General features: G+C 46.6%; 1 protein-coding gene across 14 annotated transcripts in view; it reads left to right on the forward strand.

The window, feature by feature from the left end:
- The first annotated feature begins 6,040 nt into the window (after nt 1-6,040).
- The window catches only part of LOC140904640 (myelin-oligodendrocyte glycoprotein), a 51,195-nt gene continuing 38,563 nt past the window's right edge, over nt 6,041-18,672 (forward strand). For 5 of the 14 annotated variants that reach the window (XM_073327057.2, XM_073327062.2, XM_073327061.2 and 2 more), the window contains exons 1-3: nt 6,042-6,249; nt 15,928-16,026; nt 16,555-16,665. In XM_073327057.2, coding sequence (XP_073183158.1) covers nt 16,596-16,665 — 70 coding nt within the window. In that variant the 5' untranslated portion in view covers nt 6,042-6,249; nt 15,928-16,026; nt 16,555-16,595. Of the gene's footprint in view, nt 6,277-15,927; nt 16,027-16,554; nt 16,666-18,672 lie in introns of all 14 variants that reach the window. The other 9 variants (XM_073327069.2, XM_073327066.2, XM_073327068.2 and 6 more) reach the window with 5 other exon arrangements.

An 18,672-nucleotide genomic window follows, 5' to 3' on the forward strand; every position in this document is an offset into this window, starting at 1 on the left:
CTGGCGTTGCAAGCTTCCACAGGGCTATCGCCACTCGCTTCTCAACTGTGAGGGCTGCCCTCATCTTGGTATTCATGCACCTCAGGGCAGGGGAAAGCAAGTCACAAAGTTCCATGAAAGTGCCCTTACACATGCGAAAGTTTCACAGCCACTGGGAATCGTCCCAGACCTGCAACACTATGCGGTCCCACCAGTTTGTGCTTGTTTCCCAAGCCCAGAATCGGCGTTCCACAGCATGAACCTGCCCCATTAGCACCATGATGCATGCATTGGCAGGGCCCATGCTTTCAGAGAAATCTGTGTCCGTGTCCTGATCACTCACGTGACCGCGCTGACGTCGCCTCCTCGCCCGGTATCGCTTTGCCAGGTTCTGGTGCTGCATATACTGCTGGACAATGCGTGTGGTGTTTAATGTGCTCCTAATTTACAAAGTGAGCTGAGCGGCCTCCATGCTTGCCTTGGTATGGCGTCCGCACAGAAAAAAGGCGCAGAACGATTGTCTGCCGTTGCTCTGACGGAGGGAGGGGCGACTGAGGACACGGCTTACAGGGTTGGCTTCAGGGAGCTAAAATCAATAAAAGGGATGGCTTTACATCAAGGAGTATTTCAGGCAGGACTTCACGGAGGGTTCCAATAAGAAATGGTGCACCTAAGTTATTGTTCTTATTGGAACAAGGCGGTTAGCCTGGCCTCTGATTGATACATGGCTAGATTTACCTTGCTGCACCTTCTCTGTGAGTGACTGCAGTGTGACCTAGAGGAATGAGTCCCCTAGACGGAGGAGGAGGCAAATGAGTACAAAACATATCTGGTCTATTTCTTGTTTTGATCCACTCCATCTATCTTTTACATCTTTGGCTGGCAGCAGACGGTGCAGTAGGACTGCTAGCCATCCTCATCTCTTGCCTGCCCGGCAGAAGATGATGCAATAGGACTGCTAGCAATCCGTATCGCCTGCGTGCTCACCATAAGACAGTTCGATAGGACTGACTGCAGGACTAAAGAGAATGACCTGGTCAAGTCACTCCAAATTTAATCCCTGTGTCCATGTCTGCCCAGGCGCTCCCAGCCGACGTGGCCAGGAGCACCTCGGACATGACGAGGACAGCTACCAGTCATACTGTACCGTCTGCTGCCACAAGGCAATGGGTTGCTGCTACTGTGTAGCAATGCCATACCGCGTCTGCCAGCACCCCGGAGACATACGGTGACGGTTTACCTGAGCGGGCTCCATGCTTGCCGTGGTATGGCGTCTACACAGGTAACTCAGGAAAAAAGGTGTGAAACGATTGTCTGCCCTTGCTTTCACGGAGAGTGGGAGGGAATGGGGGCCTGACAATATGTACCCAGAACCACCCGCGACAATGTTTTAGCCCCATCAGAGTGCTCCATTGTGACTGTTCTGGACAGCACTCTCAACTCAGATGCATGATTGTTTGCCATTGCTCTGACGCAGGGAGGGGCGACTGAGGACACGGCTTACAGGGTTGGCTTCAGGGAGCTAAAATCAACAAAGGGGGTGGCTTTACATCAAGGAGTATTTCAGGCAGGACTTCATGGAGGGTTCCAATAAGAAATGGTGCACCTAAGTTATTGTTCTTATTGGAACAAGGAGGTTAGCCTGGCCTCTGATTGATACATGGCTAGATTTACCTCACTGCACCTTCTCTGTGAGTGACTGCAGTGTGACCTAGAGGAATGAGTCCCCTAGACAGGGGAGGGGGAGGAAGCAAATGAGTACAAAACAAATCTGGTCTATTTCTTGTTTTGATCCACTCCATCTATCTTTTACATCTTTGGCTGGCAGCAGACGGTGCAGAAGGACTGCATGCCATCCACACCTCATGGCTGCTCGGCAGAAGATGGTACAGTACGACTGCTAGCCATCCTCATCTTTTGCCTGCCTGGCAGAAGATGGTACAATACGACTGCTAGCAATCCATATCGCCTGCCTGCTCACCATAAGACGGTTCAATAGGACTGACTGCAGGACTAAAGAGAATGACCTGGTCAAGTCACTCCAAATTTAGTCCCTGCGCCCATGTCTGCCCTGGCGCTCCCAGCCGACGTGGCCAGGAGCACCTCGGACACGACGAGGACGGCTACCAGTCATATGGCACCGTCTGCTGCCACAAGGCAATGGGTCACTGCTACTGTGTAGCAATGCCGTACCGCGTCTGCCAGCACCCAGGAGACATACGGTGACGGTTACCTGAGCGGGCTCCATGCTTGCCGTGGTATGGCGTCTGCACAGGTAACTCAGGAAAAAAGGTGCGAAACGATTGTCTGCCCTTGCTTTCACGGAGGGAGGGAGGGACGGGGGGCCTGTCGATATGTACCCAGAACCACCCGCGACAATGTTTTAGCCCCATCAGACATTGGGATCTCAACCCAGAATTCCAATGGGCAGCGGAGACTGCGGGAACTGTGGGATAGCTACCCACAGTGCAACGCTCCGGAAGTCGACTCTAGCCTCGGTACTGTGGAAGCACTCTGCCGAGTTAATGCACTTAATGCACTTAGACCATTTTCTGTGGGGACACACACATTCGAATATATAAAACCGATTTCTAAAAAAACGACTTCTATAAATTCGACCTTATTCCATAGTGTAGACATACCTTAAGTAGGTTGTGGGTAAACTGTGCCCATCCCTAGGAGCTATCCTGCAGGTCCTTGAAAATGCAGGCAGAAGCTAGGGAAGAAAACTCATGAGTTTGAGGATTTGAGACTAGCACAGTGCTTCCAAGGGGACAATGAATGTTCACTGGCCTCTGTTTACACTCAATTTCCATCCAGTTGTGATTCTGTGTTCACATTTAGAATAAAACATTGATCATTGCACCGTGACCTGAACCTATAAGAACATTCTGTTATTCAGTAGTGCTGGGGCCTCGTTTTCCTGCTCCTAAAAACAGACAAATAAGTGTGGTCAGTGCTCACAGTCAAGTTTGGTTCAGTGTTTCCTCACCCTCCCTGCCCACACCTGTGCTGGGAGTCTCTGTCACTCCTATTGTGTCTGTCGTGTAGATTGTGAGCTCCCTGGGCCAGGGATGTCTCTTTATTACACATCTGTGACTGGGGTTCCTAGGCACTAACCCACCATCACTGATTCTGATAACCATTAACAGCAAACAGGGCAATAAACAAATGTGCTGACTGTACTATGGCCAGGCTGGTTCATTCATCATTAACTCACCTCAGAGTAATACAGCACCACCCGCCACTCCTGAACTCCCCAGAGAGGAACCCCATGGGCCACCGGCACAGATGTGGACAGGGGAGCTGGGTTGGGCAGAGGGAAGGTATTGGAGGGATTTACTGAGCTCCCAGGGACAGACACGTCCAGTTCAGCATATCGTGGGGAACAGGAGAGGGCAGGGAGCCATTAGCTCAGTTGTAAATAGGGCAGAGATTTCCTGCTCTAACCACTGGACCTGCTGCCTCTGCCTAGCCCCTTTCTAGCAAGGTCACAGAGAAAACACACATGGTGACAGCACAGCCTGGTACACCCACTCTGGCTGCCTCCCCACCTCTTCCCCCGGACTCTGCTCTGCCTTGCTCCTATTGAATGTGGCAGCTGTGTTATAGACACACATTACAGCTCAGCAATAACGCCTGTGTGCCCAGCACCACACGTACCTGTTGGGCTCCCCGCTGAACTCCTCTCCCTTCTCTCCCTCCCTCCTGCTGTTCTCTGCTACCCCTGACGTGCCCAGCGTGTGCCCACATACATCAGAGTCATGCAGGGAATATGGTGTTTTGCAGTTTGTTATTGTACTGCAGTCTGGAGTTGATTTCCAAAGAGCATTGTTTTTCATTTACATTATATAGATAGAACTATCAAATCTCCTCCTTCAAATCTACTAAACCTATCTTACCATTTGTTGAGTCTCTGTATACTCCCTAAAATTTTCCCAGAGCCTGCGTGTTTCTACTTTACAACCTTGGTGGTTACAACTCCCATTAGGGACATTCCTGAGATGGGGGTGCTTTATCAGCAGCAGGATATTCTTTTTTTCGATTTTAGTGGTGAACTCCCTGAATTTCACCCAAGGCTGGTTTACTGTGGGGAGGGGGGTTGATCAGATCCCAGGCCTATATCCTGGTCCATGTCTCTGCCCCCCATGGCATGCTGCCCAGGGCAGGTACAGCGTTTGGGGTTCCTCACAGTAGCCCAGCTCTAGCTTCTGATCTGGCCTGGGGAGGGGACCTCAGGGGGGAGAGGAGGAGCATGGGGCAGGGCCTTGTCGTGAAGCCCACCTCAGCCCACCCACCCCTGGGAAGAGGCTGGTGCAGCCCCTGAGCCTTGGGCAGATGCACAGCAGTGCCACAGGGAATCCAGGACAAATGCTGTCCTGGGGTCATTCAGCCCGGGACTGGGACTTGAACTCTGTCTGTCAGGACTGTCCCATCCAGTTCGGGATGGGTGGTCACCCTACTTTATTAGTCAATGCTCTTTGAATGTTACTGCAAATGCTTGGTGAGGTGTCTTAATCCCTGAAGAGTGGACAAGTCTCCATCAGGAGTCTGTCTCAGCTGGATTCGCTGAACAGGGCTCCTGGTGTGAAGCAGGAGTGCTGAAGGTCCACAAGTCCAGTCTCAGGAGGCAGTGAAGCCACGTGTCTTACCCTGGGGGAAGAGTGAGACCTCTAGGGGTCTGGCACATCAAAGGGCTTCCTCCGAGAGACTGTTCCAAAGCTGGAGCATGGCACCAATCCTATATGGATCCATGAGAGGAGGAGAGGGGACATCAGGGCAGCTCTATACAATGACCCCTGCTTGCTGCAACAGGAGGGGCTCTGGGGGATCTGTCCATGTAGTCCCAGCCCTGGGTCCTCTGCCAGGGCCTAGCTGGCCCGTTGGCTCCTCTCCTTCCCAAGGAGCCACTGAAATGGGTTTCTTCCATAGGCACTGGGGAGGGGGGCAAAGGGCCATTGCCCCCCCACTTTTGAGAGGGGAGCAAAGGAGCCTCCTTGGGGGAGCCCAATCTCCTGAGCAGGCTGGCTGAGTCATGGGACACTTCTGGCTGGGGGAGATGAGGCAGGAGTTAAAATAACTGGTGTCCCCTGGCAATTCTGACACCTCCCCTAGAGGAAAACATGCAAGACCAGTTCTGTTATTTACTATTAGCCTTTCTTTAGAGTAAATTACCAATAAAATACCCCTCCAAAATGCTCTGGGTGCCTGAACAATTCATAAGGGTCACAACAGCTCATGACACCCACCCAGCAGGAAAACATTATCCCACACAAATGATGAATGAAGTCAGCCAGCCAATAAATCAGAGGAGCTCTGTTCGTCCCCCAGGAACAACCCTCAATCTTCCCCCCGTAAGTCTATCAAATAAAGAAGGGCCTGTTAGGCTCAGCTGAAGGGGCTGGTCCCTTCTCGCGTACCCTGGAGATAGACAGGGCCTTTCTGCTTGGAAGTCAGCTCTGGAGGTATGAAGATAATGGTTGGGTTACAGCACATGCAGTGGGAGCATGCCAGCTGCGGCACCCCTTTGTAGGCTGCCCTGCCCTAGTCTTACCAGTACAGGGTGTTGGGGGACTTTATGTAGGCCATGCAAGGAGGGAGGGAAAGCCTCTCTGAGCCCTATGAGCTCACACTAAACACCTGCATGAAGGCCAGGCAGAATATGGCTCTTGGTGTTTATTGCTCCACTGTGAAAGGAGAATGTGGCCTGTCTCTCAGAGTTTGTTTTATTTTGCACCAGAAAACTTGTGAATTACTTGGAATCCCAGGGAGGCCTTTCCTGCCTTGGCCAAGGGCTACTACTGAGGTCTGATTATTAACTCTGCACCCTGGCACACTGCTTCAGTCAGAAAAGTGTAGTGCTTGTGGGGACAGAAATACAATTGATTGTTATGACAGTGACTCTGAGGGAGCAGGGAAAAGCCTTAAAAACTAAAACTGTCACCTTCCAAACCAGGGAAAATTGCATCTGCTCTCCCTGAAATTGTCAACTCCCTGGGACTGTGTGTGTGTTTCTTTAAGTCTTTTATCTCTGCATACCATAAATGGGCTTCCTGTAACTTTGGTTTCACTTTCATTCGGAAGCTGATAAAATTGCTGTAAGTTAACCAGCAATAGCTGATTGAACAGACTAGAGTCAGACGTGCCTAGTGGGAAATGCAGCTGTAAATACAGAGAAGTTCGCTTGTCATGCAGACCTGGCAGTTCTGAAGCTGGGAGCCCTTTCTCTGCCGCTAGCCTATGCACTTGCCTGTAGGATCCATCAGGCAGGTGAGTGTCAGCCCTCAATTGCTGTGGGTGAGGCTCTATTATTCTTCTTGGGAACTGTTCCTATGGCAGGGAGTCCGTCCAGGGCTCTCACTTTCCTACTTTAAATATTGCTGTAGAAATGTCTAAAATGCTCAGAGATCTTTGCGGCCCTTTTCCATTACCCTGTAACACAGGCTGAAATAGTGTCTGTTTATTCGCTCTTCTGCATGATATCGTCGAATTACATTTACACTCCAGCACTTCTGCTCTGGTGACTTTCCTGCAAGCTGTCGTCGGAGAAGTTTGTGCTCTCTCGTTCTCCTTCTCCATTGGCTGTGTGCATTTGCCATCAGCTCATACCTCTGAAGTTCTGCTCTAAGAGATTAGAAGAAGGGAAATGGCGTAGGCCAGATTAAATATGGCTGCTGCAGAGAGGGGTTGGGCCATGAAGACCTTTCTATGCCAGGGAGAGGGGGGAGTTACCCAGACAGAAGGCTGATGGTGTTACTTCTGCTGCTGTCCTTAGGGTTCTCCCAGAAGAGGGTTCAGATTTAACACCTGCTAGAGCCCCATCAGCAGGAGTCACTGAGTGCAGGGGTTGAGCCAGTGCATTCCCTGGCAGCCCTGGTTGTACCCACTTCCCTGGGCTGCACTGACCCTCAATGGCTGTCTGAATGCAGGAGAAATTAGAGATCCTCAGTGCTGGGGTGTACTGAGGTCCAACTGTGTTGGATTGCCAGCTATCGCTTTAAGGTGGTGGGAGGAATTCCATGGTCCCATTTCCAGGCTAGAGGGCTCTGCAGCTAAGCATGTAACTGTGCCAGCAGTCACTTTGCAGACAGACAGCTTAAAGTAAGGTGGGGAGAATTGCAGCTCTCTGTTTTAGGGAGCAGACTGATTTGTGTCTGTTCTTAGTGTTGGGTTCTTGTGTGTTCTGAAATCTAAGAAAAAAACTTACATTTTTATTTAACTTCTCTGTGTGTGTGGTGTGAACACAAGAAGTGCCACTGTAACCTGGATTCCTGGTAAACCCTTCACCATCAGAAACCCTTACCAGGATATCAGCTGGCATAAATCGGTGTGAGCCCCGGAGGAGAGCTGGAGACATAGGCAGTTTTTGTTTAAAGCCAACTTTTGCATCCTCTCTAAATTTCAAAAGATAAGTCAGCTCAGCCTGATGGTCATGGGGGGACGGATGGGGGGAAGGAGGGAGGGAAGCGAGATCAAGTTTGTGGGAAAATCTGGAGTTATTTGAGCTAGAGCACCTTACAAGTGAGCTGATTTCAACAACCCACAAGTCTTTGAATGCTTTTTTACCTACATCACAGGAAAAAATGTAGACCCCTCCTGGGACCCCCCTGATCCCCAAGAGAGGGACAGCCCCTTATTCCTCCTGCTTTGGGAGCTCTGTGCCTCAAGCTAGGACCAAGGGGCCCTGAGTTCTTTGCAGGTGGTGCCTCCATCTTGTGTCAAGGTGCATGTTGGCCAATATTGTCTCGTTTCTTAGTGCTCCCCAGTTTGTTTGTCTGGCAAGTGCACTACGTGCTGAAAGAGAGGAGGCACCTAAACTCACGCCGCTGGACTCCCACTGCTGAGATCTACTGTGTGGGTGTGAGGCAACGCACCCTGTGTTTACACCCTACACACTAGTGTAATAATCTTTGTACAAAATATGCCTTATGAGGTATCGTTTGAAAACAACTCGATGGTCACTAATATCATGGTGAAATGTATGTTGCAACGTTATACGTAAAGTTATGACATCCCCCTGTATCAGCACATGTTCAAAACCATAGAGACCAGCCTATACAAAAGTTGTGCAAGAGGTCTGTCTTAAACAAAGTAATGTGTGATTACCTCAGTTTACAAAGTAGTGTTGCATGTCTGAGTTAATGACTCAAGATTGTCGAATAACAGGCTCAGCTGGAATTATTTAATATAAGATTATCAATCAGAGATTAGTACAGCATTACACAGAATTCAGAAAGAAAGAAATACATTACCACTCTTTGTTGTTAGACCAAGAGCTGGATCTGTGTCTCTGCTTCACTGTATCTGGTGGGAGGCTTAGTTTTCACTCTCCAAGTTCCCATACCATTTGACATGGAGTGCATAGGCTCGGTGCTCTGGAACCACTCTGAATGAAGTTCAGACAGGGACTTCTTGTAGTGTGACTCCCCTTAGGGTGCACTCTCACTAGGGCAAGCCTCCTTCAGTGCTTCCTGGATCTGACCTCGGAGCATTCAGCACCCCTGTTTCACACTGTGAGCTTTCCGTAGTGAGTCCACCTGGGGAAGCCTTACACTCCCCCCAAAGGGGCCCTGCACCCCAATTCTGCAGTCAGCAGTGACTCTCAGCCAGTGTTATAAAACAGAAGGTTTATTAGTTGTTGGGAACACAGCGTAGAACAGTTCTTGTTAGCGCAGAAAGTAGGAAGATTCAGCAAAGTCCATCTTGAGGGGATCCAGAGCTCAGAGCCCTGGGCTCTCTCCCCGAGTCCCAAACAAGACTGTCCAGCTTCCAGCAGCCCACCCTCAGTCACGCCCTGTTGCCCCTCCTCTGTGCTTTGTCTCTTTCCTGGGCAAACTGGTCACCTAACCTTCACCTCTCACTTTGTTCTCCAACTCCTTCAGCTGGTTCCTTGCAAAATATGGGGCCTGGCCATCAGTTGCTGGGATACAGAGTGTCCAGCTGTTGCCTGGGCCCAGGGAGCAAGACAGAAGCCACACCTGCCCTCTACATTCTCTGCAATGATCACATACCCTTATTCCACCACCTAGATACTTATGCAACACATAGAGGAAACTGAGGCACACACAGAGTATTCAAAGAAAACATTAAGAGAATCCCCACTTCATCACTCCAGTATCATTATATAGGGTTGTAGACAAAGAAATCCTCTTTGCCAAGACTCCCAGAAAAATACGTTGTGATGTCAGTTCTATACATTTTTATTTTACCTGATTTATGTGTGAAGGCATGATTATTTACATCTGAGGGGACTAACAATTCTTCAAGATAACATCTCTCAGTGGGTCATTCTCAGCCCGCAGTTATTCTTCCCTGGGGATTCCCCAACAGAAAACATCTGCTGTAACAATCATCCCTTATTAGTTTCCCAAGTTGATATATGCTTATATAACCATTATCTATATTTATTTATAATGGAGGTGGTTTCCAAGAATATCTGAAGTTTTATAGACATGAAAGTGGCCAAGATTGTTAAAATATAGCATAATGCATAACATTCCTGAATATGGTTACTTATCAGTCAAGGACCAATATTCTGGACCTTAGAGTTCAGACATACTCTATTGAAGACAAAGATTCTAAAGATTCTAATAATAGAATCATAGAAATGTGAGACTGGAAGGGACCTTGGGAAGTCATAAAGTCCAGCCCCTTGCACTGTGGCAGGACCAAGTAAACCCAGACCATCTCTGACAGCTGCTTGTCCAACCTGTTTTTAAAAGCTTCTAATGATAGGGACTCCACAACCTCCCTTGGAAGCCTATTCCACAATTTAGCTACCCTTATAGTTAGAAAGCTTTTCTAATATCTAACCTAAATCTCCCTTGCTGCAGATTAATCCCAGTACTTCTATCTATAAATGAATCAAATATACAGAAATAAAGAACTAAAAGGGTTAATATTTACTAATACCTACACTAGTAAAAAGGGTCCTCAAGACCGCAAGGGGTGGAATGGCAGGAGACAAGCCAAATCTGCATTTCAGCAAACACAGGTGAGAAGAAAAAGCATGGCGCCTCCTTCACCCCAGACTCTATTTTGCCTTCTTTACTGTTTGACCAAACTTTGTTTTGAGGTGTAATCTTCAGAAGAATCCACTTCAAGGGGTGTCTGGACTATAAAAGAGGCAAAAACATTCCAGTTCGTGTCTCTCTATCCCACCTAAGAAAACAAAGGAACTAGCCCTTTGACATTCCAGGTAGAGCCTGACGTGTGATTTTGTTCATTCCTGTTGCTGGGAATATGTGGTAGGATTTTACCTTGAACCAAGTCTAGCTTGTTAAGTTTTAGCTACTTAGTAAGCATTTTATCTTTATTTTTTCTTATAACCATTTCTGACTTTAATGTCTTATATTTGTACTCACTTAAAATGTATCTCTTTATAGTTAAATAAACTTATTTTATTTTTAATTTAAACTAATCCAGTGTTGTGTTTAAACTGAGCTGTTTGGTAACTCCAGTTAAAGTTATAAAATGTTGTGCACTGACCCCTTACAAGGGCCATGAATCTTTAATATCTGCACTGCCCAGGAGAGGGGTGGGCAGTGCCGAACACACATTTTTGGGAAAGTATGGGACTAGGAGTGTGTTGGAGTCACTCTGCAGGGAGTAACCAAGGCTAGCGGAAGCCAGTGTGTAGCTGGAGTGTTGCTGCTGGGGTCGCAGTTGCTGGGCCAGGGCTGCGGTGATGCACAGACACTCAGGGTGTGACCCGCATGTTGGCAAGCTGATTGTGAGCAGCCCAGACTGGGATCTGCAGCAGAAAGGCATTGTGAAGTACCCCAGGATGCAGAACAGGCCGTGACACACCTCACTGGTATGGACTGCACCCCGGAATGTGCCAGCTGGACCTGAATCAAGGACCATCATTTAAAATAAGAAGCCCTTATTCCTTATTTTTCAAACCGCAGAATGAGAAGGCCCGGTGCTAATCCTTAAATAGTACAGAATCTCAGCTTTTGTTTCCAATAATTCTGTTTTAAACCTTTGTGACATATGAGGGTACAGTCCAGATCAATGAGCAGCAGCAGCATCACCCCTGCCCTGTAACCTGGGGGCCCTCTACAATGCCTTGCTGCTGTAGCCTCCAACCTGGACTCCTCACAAACAGCCTCCAGTGTGTAAGTCACTCCCAGCTATGTCTGTGTGTGCTGCAGTCAGTCAGCCACACCTTGGCTGTTACTGGCCTTAAAATTTACCATAGGGTGATCCTGGCATACTCCCAGTCCCAGGCTGCCTCCCAGAAAAGTAATGCCCAGCCCTCTCCTGGACAGTACAAATATACTATGTTCATTATTCCTTTAAGGGAATAATATAGCAGTTTATTACTTTAAATAGAGTTATCCAGACACTTCAATGTAAACACATTGGATTAGGTAAAACATTAAAACAAGCTTATTAACTACAAAGAAATAGATTTTTAGTGAGTGCAAGTAATGAGGCATAAAAGTCAGAAATGGTTACAAGAAAAATAAAGACAGAAAGCTTACTAGTGTCTAATTTAACAAACTATATTAGATTCAAGCCAAGTTTTTCACCAATGCTTTCAGCAGTCTTACAGACCAAACTCTTTAAGTCAGGACCCCTCCCCCAGAGTTCAACAGTTGCTTCCTATGTCTTTTCAGGTATAGAGAATGTGATTGGTGGGGGGAGAGAGAGAGGAGGGACCCTGGGGTGTCTACCCCTCCTTTTTATAATCCTGTCCCCCCTTTGAGAAGAATTTCCAGCTGGGAGCAAGGCGACAGGCAGTCTGTGGATGGAACTGCATGCTTTTTCTTTGCCAGGATGTAGATTTTTGTCCTGCCCCTTTGCCTGTCAAAGAATGGCCACTTAGCAGGTAATTGTCCATCAGCCTTGTTTTCATCTGGCCAAGGCATGAGCTTGCCCTTTGTCTCTGAGGAACTGGTTTGGCCACTCCCCAGACATACCTGGAAAACGTACTTTTAGTTATGATTTTAGTTTATGCTAACTTCACATGTAACGCTCCTATGTGCTGTATTTTGCCATGATATGATTGATCAGCAAATGATGTGTTTTTAAACGACACTTCAGAAGGCATGCCTTGTACAAACATTTTTGCAATGGTGTGTAAGGTGTGAACCTGGGGGTCATTTCTGTCATTACCTTAGCATTAACTATTTTACCACTGTCCATTTTAGCCACTAGGATAGGGAAGGGGGTGGGTGGGAAGCTGTGGAGGTGAAATGGTGGTAGCTGATGGGAAATAATGCTGAGCAAGGACAGGAGGAGACATAAAAAGTAAGGGAAGAGAAAGAAAAAAGAAAAGGGAGGATGGGGAAGGAAGAGGAACAACAGACAGAGAGAATGGTGGTCACAGTTGGGACCGTTTTCCCCACTGAGTGATGCTGAGCATGATAACAAGGCCCTGAAGAAGTAACACACTGTGATGATAATGAAAAGTGAATTTACTCTATAAAGGCTGCATTCTGCTCTTAATATCTCATTGGGGTTGGTGAGGGCGCCACTGTGGAAGGAGGAGAGTGGTGAGTCCTAAATGGATACCCTGGCCCCGAGATCATAATAAAAATGGAATTTGGCCAACTGCACAGAATGAGTTTAACATCCCTAGGCTAGAGGGAGGTGTACTGGGCTGGGAGCCAGGAGACCATGTGGTCCAGTCTCACTCCTGGTGTTAATATTCCTCTACACTTCACAGTCTGAGTATTGATCAAGGCTGGCATGTGCTAGATTCACAAAGGCACTTAAGGGCTGTGACACTGAGCATCACAATGCCTAACTTTCAGGCGTCTAGAAAATCACAGCAACACACTACAATTCACAAAGCCTGAGGTAGGTGCCCAGGTTCTGTATACAATGAATGGGGAGACACCGGCACCTTAGAATGCGGTTCATAACGCCAGCACGCTTGGTGGGGAGCTGCCTAAGCTAACCAGTGGGGGAAAAGTAAGAGGGGTGTGTGCTAAACCCTTCTGCAGGAATGTGTTTATCTCTGCTAGTGATTTTCAGCTGAGGGAAGATAAGTGCTTCTCCGCCTAACTTGGGGTGTGGGGCTATTCTGGGCTCAGAGGCTGCCTAGTGCCACACAAAACAATCATTAGCCCAGGAGCTGGGGAGACTCACCTGGAATGTGGGAAATCCCTGGTTTACATCCCCCTCTCTGCTGGAGGAGGAGCAGGGAATTGAACATGGCTCTGCCATCTCTCAGGGCATGCTCTATCCACCATAGAGTGATTGTCACACTTTCCTCTGGCCCAATTAATATTTAAGTGGAACAACTTAAACTAGAATATACCATAGCCTGGAACAGTTATCGGAGACTTGGTCAAATCTCTACTCTTCTGGCAGAGGGGGGATTTGAATTGGAGGTCTCCCATATCCATGATGTATGCCCTAACTATGTGGCTAAACATTGTGAAGGAAATGAGCTTCCCCCTCCTCCGCAACTGCTTTGTGTGGAACTAGGGAGCCTCTCAGCTTGTCTCCCAGATCAGGTCTAATACACGAGATAGGTGCTCCTCTGCCTATCTTTCCCCAGGTTGTGGATTGTTTTGGGGGTTAGCCAGGAGATAGACATCTGGAAACCTTGGGGGAGTCAGCAGTGCACATGAACGGAGGCAGAAACTTAGGCTGGGGAATTTGTGCTGCAAAAACTTAGGTGCTGAGCAGCCAAGTGAGTTCAGGCACCTACAGGGTTGGGCAGCAGCCAAGCAGCGGTTTTGTGGGTCATAGCAGTGCCTAAAAATGGGACTCAGGCACCTAAGTACCTTTGTGAAGACCACCCCATGTCCTTCTCGGATGCCAACAAATATCATTCTCCCCCTTCTAATTGTAACCCTTCTGCCAGGCCAAGTTGATAGCAGCAAGGGCCGGGTTCAGTACATAGGGGTTCCCTCTCATCAAATGCAAATCTCCTCTCATCAAATCAAATGTAAAACTGGCTCGAGGCCCCTCTCGCAAGCACAGAGTCTCGGTGTAGCAGAGAATCTTTAATAACATGAGGTAAACGACATCAGCATTAAATTGGGAAAACACCACAACTAGTGTTCATTAACCAAATCATGAGCAAAGACCCATCCCAGAAAATTGGGCCACATCCTTTCCCTCGGGTTCTTGAGTCCCACAACCCAAACGTCTCTTGAGTCCAGCAACCCAAAAATCACCCAAAATCCAAAAAGTCCAGCCCCAGAGTTCAAAAGTTCATCTGCAGAGTGTTACTCCCCAGTCCAGCTAAAAATGTGCCTGTGTGGGGGGAAAGAGGTAAGGGGCACCTTACATGACCTAGAAGCTGACTGCCCCACAGGGCTCTGCCCCACTCTCTCACAAACGGCTCCGCTGTCTCACAAACAACTCAGCTTGCCATCTCATGAACGCTCTGCCAGCCTATCCCTGAACAGCACCGCTGCACTTTAGATCTTCCAGCTCCCCGCTACTTGACACAGTCTTCAGTGATTTCAGCTCATAGTAGCAGGAGCCTTAGTGCTAGTGCACTATAAGGCCAAAGTGAGCTCAGCATAGTACCTGTAGGGAGACTCTTAATAAGACCAAAAATTAGCTCTGACGTTCCACAGTGGAGAGACAGGAGTGCAATTGGTGTTTCTCTCACACACCCACCAGGTACTAATACCTGTCTCAAGCCTCTCTCAATTTACAGAGTTTTAGAACCCGTCCCTTGCCTAGCGACTGCTATTTAGTTGATGGTGAGTCCCTCCATCATACAAAAGGCCAAGTGCAGTTCCACTGTCCTTGATTCCCATAATCAGGGTAATAACAATTTATTCTTCCTGCCCCAATAACAAAGACATTGGGGATCCCACAGCAGCCAAAGTGACCATTTGGGCAGCTTTGGCCTCATTCTAGGCGGGGTGGGTGAGCCTATGCAAATGAGATCAGCCCTTGAAGTTCTTTTCCACAAGTTGCCACACCTCACCACCAGATGTCAGGGTGGAGCTCATCCTGACTCTGCTTACATCATAGAGGCAGTAACTGAGGACCTGAGATATTACCTAAGGTCAGTTCTAGCAGAGTTAGGAAAAGAACGCAGGTCTCTCCTGGGGCAGACCCAAGTCACTCCCACTTAGCCACACTGCCTTTTGGAATGAGTGTGCTAAATCTGTGTGCTTAGCTATGCTGTCTGTACAATGGAGTTACCTCTTCCCAACCATGTGAACAAGGCAAGAGGCTGCAGGAAGAGCCAAACATTGGGCAAGTCTCATAAACCAGAGTATTCAGAGGATTAGAGTAATGGGGAGAGGGTTGGTGCTGTGCCAGGGATGGGGTAGGTGAGGCAGCCCCTGAACCTCTTCTGTTGAGCGTGGGGGGAGTGGAAGGGCCAGGCAGCCATAAGAAAATGGGGTTTGTGTTTGTTTTTATGCTATAAAGCAGCAAAAAAAAAGATGTTTTTAAAACTCTGGTGACCCCTCTTTTCCAGGTTGTTATAATTCAGCAACCACTTGTCCAATTCACATCAAATTTGGTAGAAATAGTTTACCTCAGCCCCAGACCTAGTGTTCCAATTTTGATGCTGATAGGATCTTCCTGTAGTTTATAGATGTAGGGTCAAAAACCAGGGTTATAAAGGGAACAATTACAGTCTTAACTATGGAATGACTACCATCATTCCACCATGCCAGGGTGGAGCAGCCTCTTCCAAAGTGGGAATGACTCTGCTCAAACCGGGATGTGTGTGAGGCTAAACCTGCTGGGTTTAAGAGAATAAGCACATTCTTGTGTGCAGGTTTCCATAAGGCTCTTTAATTTCATATCACCATCTAAATGATAATGGTGGCTTTCTGCTTTACAAGTTCACTTGCATCTTCAATCTTGCTACGTGCAGGAGAAAAGAATAAATTCTGCTGCTATTTAAAAAGCATTATCATAAAATGGCACAAGGACAGACGATACTGAACTGAATCTCTTTTCCTAAATGATTTTTGCTTTACACCGTAACTTGAATTCTTTCATTGTAAGGCACCTCCTGGACTAAGGGTCCATTTCACTGACCATAGAGAAGCTGGAAATGTCCCAGTGATCCTGTAACTGCTGAGAAGTTTCTCCTGGGCTCATGAGGTAGGTGGTAGGAAGTTCTCATCCTTTCATTTGTTTTTAAAATGCTAATTTTTCTACTTGAAAGGGTGCATTAATGACTTTAGATGATCTGTATTTATCCAAGTGACACAGACCCAGAAATTGCAATGCCTTTTCTCACACTGCAGTATAAAAATAGATACAAAATACATTAAGGGTTTTTTTTCTTCTTGGCGACTTTCTCTTTGTCATTTTACAACCAGACTGTTACTCTACAAAAGTTAGTGATTTTTGTGATAATATTTTTCAAGGAATTTTGAAAATGCTAGTATTAAGGCCTTTGCCCAGAATATTGGACTGTAATTTGAGGTGGTGAATGGGGAAGCCCAAGTTTTGTTTTGCCTTGTAATGTCTTATGTTAAAAACAGTAGCAAACTTGCACATTTTGATGCAATTATTAACTAGCACAAGTCCTAGGATTCATATTGTGCTCAACGAATTTTGCCCAAATTACAGCACGTTGTTCACTTGTATTTGTTTTTTCTTTTCCTTTCTGATGTCTGGATCAAGGTACAATCAAGACGAGGATTTCCTTCCACTCCCACTGTGCAATGGGCAACCTCACTCTGTGCAGTTATATCATTTTCTTTTTTACGCTCCATGTTCCTACACTGGAATCAGGTAGGAAGCCTCTTGTCACAGAGTGTATTCTACTGTTTTTCAACAGTTTTAATACCTTGATCTTTTGTTATTTTGAAACAATTCATAATAAGAGCATTTTATGTACGTTTGAGAAATAAAATCCTATTTTTGGAGGGGAGGCAGGGAAAAGATATTGATTTTTCTCCCTTTTTACTCCCCTTAGTCTCAGTGTAACTTGTACTCAGTGGACTTTTACATCATATTTCACCTTAAACTTTCCTCCTGCCTCATCGTAAACTTCTGCAACTCTGCCTATCACTATTCAATATTTTCATTAATGACTTGGATAATGGACTGGAGAGTATGTTGATAAAATTTGCAGATGACACCAAGCTGGGAGAGGTTGCTAGCACTTTGGAAGACAGGATTAGAATTCCAAATGATCTCCACAAATTGGAGAATTGGTCCAAAATCAACAGGATGGAATTCAATAAAGACAAGTGCAAAAGCACTTCACTAAGGAAGGAAAAATCAAGTGCACAACTACAAAATGGTGAATAAATGACTAGGTGGTAATGCTAGTAAAGGATTGGGGGCTGAAAAGGATCTGGCCTTATGGTGGATCATCAATTGAATATGAGTAAGGTTATGAATCAGTGATGGAGGTCACAGCTTCCATGATTTTACGAGACCTCCATGACTTCCTGAAAATTATGATTCCGCTCAGGAAGAACTAAGGCTCCAGCCCCCCATGGTGAGGCTTGGGCTTCCATGATTTATTGTTTATTGCCCATGTCCTGCCCGTGACTTTTATTAAAATCTTTTAATTAAAACCCATATCAAAATCTTAGTTTTAAATATGAGTCAACAATGTGATGGAGATTACAAAAAAAAGGCTAATATCAGTCTTGGGTGTATCAGCAGGAGTGTTGCATGTAAGACACAGGAGGTAATTGTCCTGCTCTGGCTGGCACTGGTGAGGGCTCAGCCTGAGTACTGTGTCCAATTCTGGGTGCCACATATTAGGAACAATGTGGACAAATTGCAAAAAGTCCAGAGGAGAGCAACAAAAATGATGCATGGTTTAAAAACCCTGACCTTTGAGGAAAGGTTAAAGAAACTGGGTGTTTTTAGTTGTGATAAAAGAAGACTGAGGGGGACGTGATAGTCTTAAAATATGTTAAGTTCTATTATAAAAGGACTGTGATAAATTTTTCTCGATGTCCAAGGTAGGTGTGACATACCAGGGTACCATCCAGACCAATGAGTAGCAGTGTTACCCTTGCCCTGTAACCTGGGGTGCCATTACAATGCTTTGCTTCTGTAGCCCCCAACCTGGACTGTTCACAAACAGCCTCCAGCATGTAGGTCACTCCCAGCTATGTCTGCGTGTACAGACTTAAAGATTGGCTCTTACCAGCCTTAAAGATTGCTACAGGGTGACCCCAACACACTCCCAGTCCCAGATTTTCCTTCAGAAATGTATGTCCTAAAATATTGTTTGTTATTCCTTAAAGGGAATAATATACACACAACTTGTTACCCCACACAGAGATACCCAGACACTTCAGCTCAATCGCACTAGGTTAGATAACACAATAAAAGAAGTTTATTAACTACAAAGAGATAGCTCTTCATTGAGTATAATTACTGAGGCATAAAGGTCAGAAATGGTTACAAGAAAAATAAAGAGAAAGCACTCAGCAGTGCCTAACTTATCAAACTACATTAGATTCAAAGCAAAGTTTTTTCATCACATGCTTTCAGCAGTCTTAATGACCAAACTCTTCAGGTCAGGACCCGTTCCCTAGAGCCTGCTGGCTGCTTCCTTTGCATTTTCAGATGTAAAGAATGTGATGGGCAGGGAGAGAGATGGGGTCTCTTGGGGTGTCTGCCTCTCCCCCACTTTGAGAAGTATTTTCAGCTGGAAGCAAAGCAACAGGCAGTTTAATGAAGAAAGGAAACACCACAATGTTTCTTTGCTAAGATGTAGATTTTTGTCCCGCCCCCTTTCCTACCAGAGAATGGCCACTTAGCAGGTAATGG

The sequence above is a fragment of the Lepidochelys kempii genome, chromosome 14 (genome assembly GCF_965140285.1).
Source record: "Lepidochelys kempii isolate rLepKem1 chromosome 14, rLepKem1.hap1, whole genome shotgun sequence".
NCBI classification, from domain to species: Eukaryota; Metazoa; Chordata; order Testudines; family Cheloniidae; genus Lepidochelys; species Lepidochelys kempii.